This window comes from Patiria miniata, unplaced genomic scaffold (genome assembly GCF_015706575.1).
Source record: "Patiria miniata isolate m_02_andy unplaced genomic scaffold, ASM1570657v1 HiC_scaffold_3, whole genome shotgun sequence".
NCBI classification, from domain to species: domain Eukaryota; kingdom Metazoa; phylum Echinodermata; class Asteroidea; order Valvatida; family Asterinidae; genus Patiria; species Patiria miniata.
In genome coordinates this window covers 26,539,913-26,552,279 of record NW_024037069.1, presented here as the reverse complement: position 1 = coordinate 26,552,279, position 12,367 = coordinate 26,539,913, and the positions used below count along the sequence as shown (strand labels likewise).

At 39.3% G+C, this 12,367-nt stretch overlaps 1 protein-coding gene across 1 annotated transcript in view; it reads left to right on the top strand.

Annotated features, from left to right (window-relative positions):
• Positions 1 to 4,759: 4,759 nt before the first annotated feature.
• The window catches only part of LOC119738171 (zinc finger CCHC domain-containing protein 2-like), a 40,058-nt gene continuing 32,450 nt past the window's right edge, over positions 4,760 to 12,367 (top strand). Inside the window, 2 exon segments of the mRNA XM_038212923.1 lie at positions 4,760 to 5,399; positions 7,471 to 7,696. Of these exon segments, the coding sequence (XP_038068851.1) occupies positions 4,779 to 5,399; positions 7,471 to 7,696 (847 nt within the window). The 5' untranslated portion in view covers positions 4,760 to 4,778.

Sequence of the window (12,367 nt, the reverse complement as noted above, 5' to 3'; positions counted from 1 at the left end):
GTACATGCACCATCCTACATGAGTCGAATACCATTATGTAAGCAACAAATCACAGCACCCCACATTTTTACACCTGTTCCAGGGTTGTGCCAACACTTTCTTCCCTTGGATTTGAATTTAAATATATGAAACTTTTGACTTTTGAAAGCATAAGGAGCAGCTAGTCAGTGTAAAAATTTATCACATGAAGTTTGCTGGTTTGAAACCACAAAAATTAGTGCTATTAATCCTTTAAGCAGTGCCCTACAGTAAGTCGTGAGGTAAAACCAAATTGTATTTCGGTATGTCAAGTAAAATTTTATTTTGGATAGGTGATGTTGAACTCTTAACAGAAAAAAATGAGGATGAATTCACAAATTAGTTGTAATCACAACCACTCATTGGAAAGACAGAACTTCCGGCAAATTTAATCAGAGCCAACGCTTGTGGGGGTAAAGGGAGGATTTACAGCAAACTCGAGAGCAGCAGTGGGCCATTTTTCTCCCTCTAAAAATCTCTAAAAAAATAACTCCAAAACAAACTTATTCCTTTTATTTGTAAACTAATGAAACCGAGTCTTTCAGGTATGTTAGTTACAATGCATTATGTTGTTGTACCCAACCCCAACTTTCCTGCAAGCTAACCCCCCCTCCCCCCCCCCCCCCTCCCTCCCCCTTCAATCCATCTTCTGACCAGTTGTAGGGGAAATTGCGTTTGGCAGTATGGTAGCCTTGTCCAGATATGCCCTTGTTTTCAACTGACCAAAACTGAATGAATACCTTCTTTTCAGAGCAACATAACTTGATCTGTTTCCAATTTTTGAAATGTCTTCCATTGTATGCTTTATTGTCAGACAGTATTACATTGTTCATTGATCAGTTGCTGTTTTGGAACATGTAGCTTTTAACTTTAAATTACTTTAATGAAATCATCAAGTTGCAAAAATAAGTATTTTTTTAGATATTACCCTGTTTTCAGCATTGCTAATGTTGCCTAGCATAGAGACTTTAGGCGTGAACCCTGGCTGCATGTCATATGGCTTCTGACTTGCACGCATTGAACAGAGACATTGACAAACTGGGGAACTACCAACATAGGACTGGATAGCTCAGTTGGTAGAGGTAGTTGGTTGCAGGTTCAAACCCCGCTCCAGTCAATTTGTTTGTTCAATTTTATACTTTTTACAATCAGACATTAAAAGAGACTCTTCAAATGTACACTTATAAACCAATTAAATTGGCCAATACTATAATGGCCATCAAATTTTAATTATTTCTTTTTCTTAAGGTTGTTTTTTTTTCTGTGCTGATTTTCTGAAAAGGAAACCATGTGTTTGTGTATATTTCATTACTTTCAAGTCAAACTTGCTGACTAGAGGAAAATTGTGCTTAAATGGCAAGTATAAATGTAAATCCCTTAGGTTGGATTGATCTGTTTTAAAAACGAAATTGGAAAGTTAAATGATTGAGGTGTCAGAACTCTAAACATATTTTCCTATATTTGTTTTGTTACCGTTTGGCTGTGTGAAATCCTGGAATATAATCTATATTAATTTTGATACGAAGTAGATCGAATAAATTCTTGCAAAGTTATATCAATAATGTGTCACAATCTTTTCGATAAGTGTGTCGAATTGTTTTCCAACTTCGTTGAAAATTCGTTTAGGAGAAAAAATCGACATTCAACTTGAATAGAGCAATGAGAATTGCTCCTTGTTTAGTTATGGAATATTTAATTTTAATACAAATTTCGAAAATTTGCGACCCAACAATAATTTAGGGGCATCATCTTGTCTGCGCAAAAGCAACCCCAAAAATAGCGTGTGCTTTTCAGAGGGTTGAAAACGTCAAAAAAAGAAGAAAAAATGGCTTTTCCGTTGAACTAAATTATACAATTTCAAAATTCGTTTAGGAGAAAAAATCGAATAAATTATGTTGAAGAGCACGTGTAGAGCAACTTTAATGTCAAAATAAACAACAAAAACAAAAGCATGTTATGACGTTACACAAAGAGAAGAATTGTGGGGGTCCGCTCATAAGTCTGACGCCTCGTATAGGTTCTAGGTCCGACGGCTCAAGCCAGACGCCTCAGCTCTTCAGTCAGACGCCTAAGTCCGACGGCCATTATTAATTAATACAAACATTGCGCAAAATGTCAGAATGCGCCCCTAATTGATAGAGTTAGCGATTACACATTGTCGTAAAAGAGACTCTTCGGTAACCAAATTAGAAAATTCGGTAACCAAATTAGAAAATAAAATTCAAAATGTTATAAAATATACATTTTAGAAATTATGATCAGTACATTTGACCAAACACATCAAAAATGCATTTTGTGATAAAAATAGCACGATAGTTTGAATTCCCAGCGATTCTTGCCAAGATGTTAATTTTAACCTTTTTACCCAAGCCCAAGCCCAAGCTCTTTGTGAATGCCAATTAAATATTAAATCTACCCGGCAATTTCGATTGGATAATTGATTCAGCCAACTGACTCAAATATCAATGTAGTATGAATATGCCTTGTTATTACAATGAATGTTTGCCTTAGCCAATCGGAGAACACTATTTTGATGACGTCATACAGATTTAAACCCAATATTAGGTAATCTGTTGACTTTTTATGTTGCCATTTAAAAACTGACCCCTACACCTAGGCACATCAACAAGAATCCTGATCCCCTTCCATCATGCCCATCCCCAACCCTACCTTCAGCCTCCCTTCCTGCCTTGGACAGCGAGCCATGGCGGCTTCGCCGTTCTAGTTTGTATTAAATTAACAAGAAATAAGAGGAAAAAAATGAGTGTTAGTTCGTGAAACCGAAAAGGCTGCGAAACTGTAAATTTTCGTTTTCACGAAGTAACACTCTTCAATGTATTCAACACGAGGAAAGTGCAACTTCAGGTCAGCGCGCGCGCGCTCACACAACTTATTACAAGAAGAGTGTTACTTCGTGAAAACGTTTTTGCTCACTTATGAGCAGAGTGCGCGCCATGCATTTCAATGGTAACTTGGAACTTGAGTGTTACTTCGTGAAAACGAAAATTGTCACTTTTGCGCAAAAGTTGCCATGGACACTTCGAAACTTCGTGCAATGGTAGGCCTTGATGAATAATGTTTAACAATCCAAAAAACTGAAAACCGAAAAAAATATGGTTTAACACGGTAGAGTGTTACTTCGTGGTGTCGGTGACGCCTTATCTAAAACACGTTAAAGTTGTGCAGCAGCAGGATTCCAGTCAAACCAGTGAGTTTGGCGGTTTTAAGACATCATCTTTGATTGAAATTTTTTTTTTGCATTTTGCCGACGCGCATGGCTACGGCGACGCGCGCGCATACCAGAAACCGGAGACTTTTTTTGGGGGGGGGGGGCCTAACAGAATAATAGAAGAAAAATAAATGCGGAGTAAGCAGAGTATTAATGCCACACGCGCATTGTTTTGCAGGGCAAATTGGCCCACATTACGCGCTGCACTAAATTCGTCTCAGTGAAAACTGAAAATGCCACACGTGCTTTGTTTTGCGGGGAAAATTGAATTTGTCTCTTCGTAAAAACTCAAACGCCTGCAAGCGCGTTGTTTTTGCCCCATAGAACATTAACTGTGATACTTGGAATTTGTCTCTTCGTGAAGACTTTAAAAACGATGCAGGTGAATTTTTCCCTACATTAATTGCCATGATTTCATTGATTTAAACTGATTGTGACCACAAAAGAAATTGTCAAAAGGTTCGTTGCTGTTTACTTAACCGATTTCGCCAGCGGAAAAAGAATTTCGAATAAAATATGGATTTTGGCCTAATTCGTCCCTTCGTGAAAACGCTGACGATAATAACCCTTGCGTTTTAAAATTTTCATCCAATCCCCAGGTACATTTTCATAAGGGTAACAGACGTGAGCTTACTATTCAGCTCAGCTGACCAATACCGTAAGGTATGGTACGAGCCCCCCCCCCCCCCCCCCACCCCACCCACCCACCCACCCCCACACACGCACATATTGCTTTTCGGAGGACAAGTGTCCGGAGAAAAAAAACTGTCTACATTTCATACTGTCATACTACGAGTTATGACACGTACCCGGACCCTTCGACTTGCTCAGCCTGAAGAGGCGTGTTTTGTCAGTTTATTACCGGTAACAATGAATGCACGAGGGGTCTACTCATAGTATCCGTGTTGAACAAAACCATACACCTCAAAGATGGCTTCAGTGCAAACCGTCTATATAATATAGGCGAAACACACCGCGGCTGAATTACTCAGTGGCTACGGCTTGCAACTACCGTACCCGTGCCAGCAGAACACTGCCATACGTACGTACGGCCTAAAACGCCCTCTCTTGAATTATTTTTCATCGCCGAGATCGAGAGGATCGAAGGATTGAATACCCAACAACAATCTAAAATGAAAACACCACCATAAAGTAGAAAACAAGTTGCTAGTTTTATTTTAAAAAGGACATCTTTGTCTTGTACCAATTAACTCGCTTTTGGGTGCGTTTGTAAACTTGTGAAAAAGTAAAATCTTCGTGTCAGCAATTTACCACAGAAAAGGTCACTTAACAGGACGACACCAAAATTCCAAAATAGGGGGTCAAACGTGTCATTCTGTCCAATTAATCGGATAAATTAATTAGTTAAGATTACATTTGTAATATAGACCGATAAAAATTCCTATATACACAAATAAATTAAAATTAATACTTAAATTGAGTTCATATTTTTAGAAGTAATCGGTCATTATTCTATTGAAAAGAATCACACCCCTTCTTTGGACGGTACCATTGTAATTGCAGTTCCCGGATGGCTGGTGATTCCAGACGAAAATGTAATGGCGGCTGTACAGGTGAATTTGGAAAAAAATCACAGTTTGATGGTGGGTATTTAGCCGTTCTCCCGATATCGGAGGAGAAGGACCACATCACCATGGTGTGTAAGAAGGAAGTTATCAACTGGTTCCGTGATCTCAGAGCCTGCAGGAGGATAGAGTTCCTGTGTGCGTTGATGGATTGCTGCGGTCCACTGGAATTACGGTTTCTGGGAACGTACATCGAGGATTTGGGTCGGCGAGATTACGAGCGGCTCCGCGAGATGGAACTTCACGCAAATGATGTAAACTATTTGTCCAAGTTGACCAACATTTCAGATATACGGATACTTGATAAAGTACTAACGAGCCTGGCGCTTATGTATTCAACTTGTAAAGATGGTGCAAGGGTGCTCTTTAAAACTCTGAAAGAGCACACCAACACTATTTTGAACGGAGCCCGGGAGCCGTGTTCTGAGACCCACGAGAAAGTTGTTCTACTTGCCGTTATGGCTTTGAACCACCCAGCATTCACATTCAGTGAGAAGCAGGCCCTAAGAACACAGCTTTCAGCGTTACTACAAGCCGTTGAAAGCATTGCTGTGGCACCTTCCGATGTGAGTGCTTGAAGTTGAAGAGTTCATCAGCTCATGAATCGCTAAGCCTCAAATGTTGTCAGTTGTTGGCTCTTGTTAAGACCTGTTAACGTGGCGTCAATTTTGCCAGTATTATATATTTACGTAATGAAGCTTTCTGTGAATTCACGCGAGCATAAGATCTTGCATTACCAAGTAATTTGAGGGGAAAAATGACCTCAACACAACAAATGTACATGCAGAACTTTTGATTTTTTTTAGGTCACAACACGGTATGCTGGTACTGGTAGAGGTACTCCGAGTCTACTTCTAGAATTAGAAGGCACCTTTCCATTAGCCTTAGTTTCTAGCATTGTGATTTTTTGGGGGGGTCAGTACACTATGGCTTATGCACTTTGATAGACCAAATACCTTTGTCTGGAATTCCAATTTCTGAAACACAAATCCACCCAAAAAGTTGCCCTGGTTGATCCATAACTCTCAAATGTTTTGGAACCATTGACATTTGGATCATGGGACAATTTTTTTGGTGGAAAATCTGAGTTTTTACTCGCCAGCCTCGCGTTTCCGATCTGACGCATACACAGGTCACGCTGGGATGGAAGGGGGATTGTTTGCATTGCATCGTGTAACAGTAGGGGTGCTGTGGTCCAGTGGTTACAGTGTTCGATTCGTGTGCCGTGGTACATGGGTTCGAATCCTGACCGTTGAAGCATGGTGCTTGTGCTCTTGAACAAGGCACTTTACCCTTATTGCTTCGTCCTTCGGATGGGACGTAAAGCCGTAGGTCCTGTGTGTTGTGTAATGCACGTTAAAGTAACACTTATCGCTAAGAGAAGGGGTTTGCCCCGGTGTTTCTGGCAGTGGCTGCAATATGCACCGCAGCACCTTATATACCCTTGCTTCATAATGGGTCTCATATTTCTCATACACTTCATTTACTTGCTGAACGCCTTGAGTACCTAATTGTTGGTAGATACGTGCGCTATATAAAACTCCGGTAGTTAAAGTAGTAGTACTAGTAGTACATATATTATGGACGTCATTTTGGCGCGCTGAATACGCTGCGCTGTATCGTTACAAGTTGGTGGACTGTTTTTAAATTTGACAAAAATGGGATAAAAAGATCCATCAGTAAAACAGTCCACCAAAACTGACAACTTGTTGTTGACCATACAGTGCAGCATTATCAGCTCGCCAAAAGACGTACATGTATTATGTACTGTTGCAATGCAAAGCATACAATCCCCCTTCCATCCCAAATGGTCTAGACGAATGTAGAGTTTACCTGCTGAGGTCACGCGAAGATCAGGGCATTTCCAAAAGCCATAACGTACTGACCCCCGAAAAATCACAATGTTAGAGGGCTAAGTGCCTTCTAAATTCTAGAAGTACTCCGCGCAATGCACGCGCAAAATGGTAGCAGTCGTCCTGTTACCCGTACAATCTCATGCATCGAGTGTGTCTACGCGACTCTGGAGTGTGGCTATGCACAAATGTATACTACCAGCCACGTTCACGGGTACCAGGTCTAGCTCCTGTTATGTTAATTGAGATGCCCCCTATGGACCCAGATGCTGGACTACTATGTGAGATACTGTGCTGTCTGGAGGGGGGAACCCTTCTTCCCTCACTCCCCTTCCCTCTGCCCCCTCCCCCTCCAAGTGTATACATAATAGACTAGGAGCTTATTATTGAGACCCATTTAGAAGAGTGACATCGTCATGATGTCACCATCATGTGACGCCATCTTAAAGGTGCATATAAAAGTAGCATTGTGTTTTGTGGTTTTTAGAGATAAGGTACAGGTACATTGTACATTCAAATTACCAAAATGGTGCACACATTTTACTGATAAACACTATTGTCTTTCAGTTCTGACTGAAGGGAGAAATTTGACTAAATACAAGTATTTCTCTTTAACCCTCCTATGGAAACATGCATTGTCAGCCTGGTTATTACTTTGGTCAATATTGGTCTACCCCCATTGGTTTGTACACAGTATGCCAGGAGGTGAGATACAGACATTTTGACCATTGGTGACCTCTTAAATAGTAGGAGAATTAATTTTAAAAATCCTTTATATGATTAGCAGGATGTTGATGATGAGGTGAACGGCATTACAGACATCACCAGTGCGTTGAAAGAGCCCTCAAACCAACTACTGAGGGAGGTCATTGTCACCCAGCCCCAGGCTCCTGAACAGGACCCCATTGATGCAGGAGAGAATGCACTGGAAGATGTGAGCTGTAATGATGGTTCTATGATGGGCCTGGACAAGGACAAGAACTTAAGTCCTAGAGACCCAGACAACCCAGGTATGATAAGTTATAGTTCATTTTTTGGTGTAATTTGAATATGTGGTGGATTGTTACAATTGAAGTTACATTTTGTCCGTGGATTGCCAAAATCTGGACTAGGGTTTCATATGTTTACTAGTCTTATTTCATTTGGATCTATGATACAAAAAGTGAGCTTTTTTGTATACATTTTTGTAGAAAATGTTGAACAACCCATGTGTTTACATCAGATGTAGCAGCAATTCTTTGCCTTGCCTATACATATTTCCAGCAATAAATAAGGCCCGCCCCCCAAAAAATAGTTCTGCTTCCGATTACATGCCTTTCAAAAATAGGGTCGGTACATGTAGGTCAGAATTTTTTTTTTGCCAATTTTTATGCTGATTGAATGGGGATATTCATTCATATGCGAATTTCGGCCTGAAGTATTCCCACTGCCCAACAAAAGCTGTACAAAAAATGGCCACAAAAAGTGATCAAAGCTTACCTTAATTATTGTTAAAGTATTTACGGTCGATATTTCTTTAAAAATAATGGAAATTCAGGTCGTGCACACCAAGCACAACGCTAGTCAAAACGGGAAACTGGCCAACACTGTCCGTACATCCCACAGTATAACTAAGCGTGTGTGGTGCATGTGCGTGCATGTGGCAGGCGACAAACCTCGTTTTTGACGGTAGGAAATTTTGGGGAAACACGTTGCATCATATCACTCCAAATACAAGTAGTACGACCTCGAAATAAATTCATGAACACAGAAAATACATACACATACAAGAGACATCAATTTCTGTTAATTAATTAAAATGTTTTTTCTCCATCGGTGTTATCTTGGCATTTTTACGATGTCTAATTCGACCGAACCTGCCGCATTAACAGTGCACCACCACGGTCATTCATTTATAAACTGGTTACCGCATTTCCATCATGCCTTCTTTGGCCCTTGTGCAGCGCGGCGGGAACCAGTCATCGCTGCATTGAGCTTTAATACGCACGTGTTTCGATATCGTTGATCGCCGAACTAGTTATCGCGAAGCGAACTTGGTAAAAACATACATGTAACAACGGAGATTTCTTCTCCAAACATTGCGAATTAAGTAGGCAATCAAGTTAATACAAGCATTTTTGACGCAAAATAGTTGTTGAAAGGTGTTTTGTGAAGACAGAAAAGACAACAGGATTTGTTTTTATTTATTCCTTTTTTTTTTTTTTTTTGACTTGCCGATAAAATGTTTAGGGTCACAGCCTAAAAATAGGGTTGGTCGGGTAACCAGAAGCAGAACTATTTGTTTTGTTGGTCTAAAGCAGTCAAATAAGGCCCCCCCCCCCCAAAAAAAAGTTCTGTTTCCGATTACATGGCATTTGAAAATAGGGTAGGTACCTGTAGGTAGGAATTTTTTTTTTTGCCAATTCTTTTGTGTACGATCATATGGAGGGGGTCTACATGTATGTGTAGTCAAGGGTAAAAGGTAGAAATTGATGGTTTTGGGTATTTTTTTCTCATTTTTTCCTATAAAAACTCTAGGGTAGGAGCTGTCAGAATAGGATAGGTAGGGAAACCGGAAGCAGAACTATTTTTTTTTTTGGCCTAAGATTGGCAATTCATACAATGTAAATTACATTTTACACACAATATTAATAAAAGGCATGTAGCTTTTTCTCGGGTAATCGGATGCATCATGCCCTCATTTTTCACGTTGTTTTGAAAAGCTTGGAACTTCCCCTTTTTTTGTTACTTCCTAGTTGCATGCCAGTATGTACGTATGTAAAGTGACAAGTCCATGCCACAATGTCATTTTAGAGATAAAAAATGGATATCTAGTGTGCTCACATTTGATTTGAAGGAAATAAAGGTGTTGAAATGTGAAATGACTACGGGTTGTGCTCTATAGCAGCTCTTTTATTTTTAGGACCAGTATACGTTTGTGTAATAATTACAGAAAAACCGTTGGCTTCCAACGTATAGTTACCTGAAGATGGATGGATGTCAATCTTCTCTTCTATTCAGCTATTATCATTGGTTAGAGCATTTTCGAGCCTATAGGGGCCTATTCTGGATGAAAGGGTCCCTTTATGTGGTGAGTTTGTGGGGACAGCATGGATTCAGTCTCTTCTTTGAAGAAGTACCGTACATGGTTCTGAAAAAAACCCTTTTTGAATAGGAAAGAGCAGTGGTTATTGCACAACATGTACCCATGGAGAAATATTTCTCCATGATGTACCGGTACTTGTTAACATTCAGAAAATAAATTTCCGAAATGTTCATGATACAAAAAAAATAATAGTACTGATGATGAAACACATGTACGTGTTTACACATTTGGATATTGATCGTCAACCATATGTTTTTGACATGCACACGTAGCAAGTGTATTTGTTTACTTTCACTTGCTCAGTGTAATCCACTGAGTGTTTCGCTAGATTTGATTGCACATTATTAAGGAAATCGACCCCAGATTCCCAGCTGGTGGGCTTTATTGTTGTCATAGACAATCACAGATGTGTGTGTATCCGTGTGTGAAGAGGAAATGTTTATTGTCATTCTGTCAACATTGTGAATACATACATGTACATGTACATGTAGGTGTAGTGTATTGTTAAGCTATTTAGCTATGCACAGATGAATGTACCGGTACCAAGAATGCTTTATAATAACTATTGATGTTTTCACTGGTGTGTAACTGTACATTGTAATTTCTGTGTTCTAAATTGCTAACAGTTTCAGTTTAAAGTGTTTTTTTTAAATGTTACATGTTTGTTAAATTTTTTATGTACAACAAAAACACATGTACACGTACAATACTTGTAGTACTGTACTGCACGTCTCTCAAGAGTCACATTATCACCACATTGTGCCTTCTGCACATACATGTACATTAATCAACCATTACATGTGAGGGACATGTATTTTATGTTCATACAAACAATGCATTTGTATGTCGACATTTTAGATTCATTACAAGTTGATTTTTCACACACTAGACATGCCAGAAAAAACGGATACAACAGACAAAGTCAACTGACACAAATGTATTGATTCCATATGAATTAACATTAAAGGTATTGATAAAATGCATTTATGAAAATACTGATTCAATTAATCCCTTTCATTCATTCACTCATTCATAAAACTGTGATTTAACCGTGTGGAGTCCAAATATAGAACTTGAACCCTAATAACCTTACCTGAAGCTACAAAATACTGAGTAGTAAACTACAATGCAGTACTTCAGTATTTAAGTGGGTTTCAGTATATACCGGTTAGTGGGCAAGTACAGCCCTGTGGTTGCGAAGGGTGATTTCTAAAGGTTAAATGAAACTACATGCACACAGACACGTTCATGTTGGCAGGCGAAATCTTTGCAAATTAATTTCTCCTGTTTAGAAGACCTTATCCTCATGCAATTTTCAGGGTTTAATTTTCTTATGATCCAATGATCCAAATATGTGCTAAAAATTGTTGTGATATGTTCATTACACCTTTCGTTGAAATTGGAAAAAAATAGGCCAGGCTACGTGCATTTTTGAAAGTTGTAACACATGGCGTTTGCAATATCTGTCAATCTTTTCAAGCTTCATGAATATTACTAAGGTTCCTATCCATTATGGTGTGCAGTGAAAATTTGGAGAAAAGCCTCCTTCACGAGTTATTAATTGAAATATCACCCATTTTGTAAGCTTCCATTGGTAGATGTACTGAGACCTGAAATCAGTCAACCGTAGCACATACGGCGCTATAGGATTTTTCCTGAAGACCATTCACTTTGGTTCGTTGGGAAAAAATTCTGGTGACGTTTTCGAACGATTTCTTCTCGACTTTAAGGTCAGCTTTACCAGTGACCAGTATTGACATTTTGGCATCGATGATGGCGATTTTTTAGTTTATAAATTTCTTCTAAAGCTTAGAATTTCTTCTTCCGATATAATCTTTCAATAATACTGAGCGTGTTTTTTAAGAAACACGACGTTCAAAAGGCCATGTTTTGGGGGTTAATGTTACAGCGTCTTAGTACATGTACATGTACATAATCGGATTAGCTTTGCTTAACAACTGATACGCTTTCACGTTTGCAACCACATGGCTGAGTATTTGGGTACTGCATACATAATTTATACTTTGTAGTACATGTATGTGGTACTTTACCCCAAAGTAAGCTTAAGAGGGTTGGGTTAATGCTGACGGTTCTGTCGTGTCGCAAGCAAATACCGTAGCAGGTCAACTTGACGGGCGGCTTAAAACAATTCATGTATTTTTCCCCCTAAATTAAATCCCTCCTTTTTTGGTTGGCAAATGCAACAAAGCCACTCCAGCAGTCAAAGTCAATCAAGTGACTGTTTGTAATAGTTTAGATTGATAAGCCAGCTGTAAGCTGTACCTACCGGTACCAGTTACGGTACCTCTTTTTAGCTGTTGATGGAATTTGACTAGTCACAGTGTTTACTGGGAATTTGATCCAACTGTTGGTGACTAGCCTGTGTGTAAAGGCATGGGAGGTGAAGAGATGGATTGTTTTTTTGACTGTCTGTGACTGTTCAGACTTTGATTTAGTATGAATGCTTCCGTAATTTCTGGGGTGTTTTTTTTTGGGGGGGGGGGGGGGGGGGTTAACACCAGGATGGGTAAAAATTCAAAGAAGACTTTAACAAAATGAAACGTTTTATCCTGTTAGTTTGTTTTCCCGTTTTACA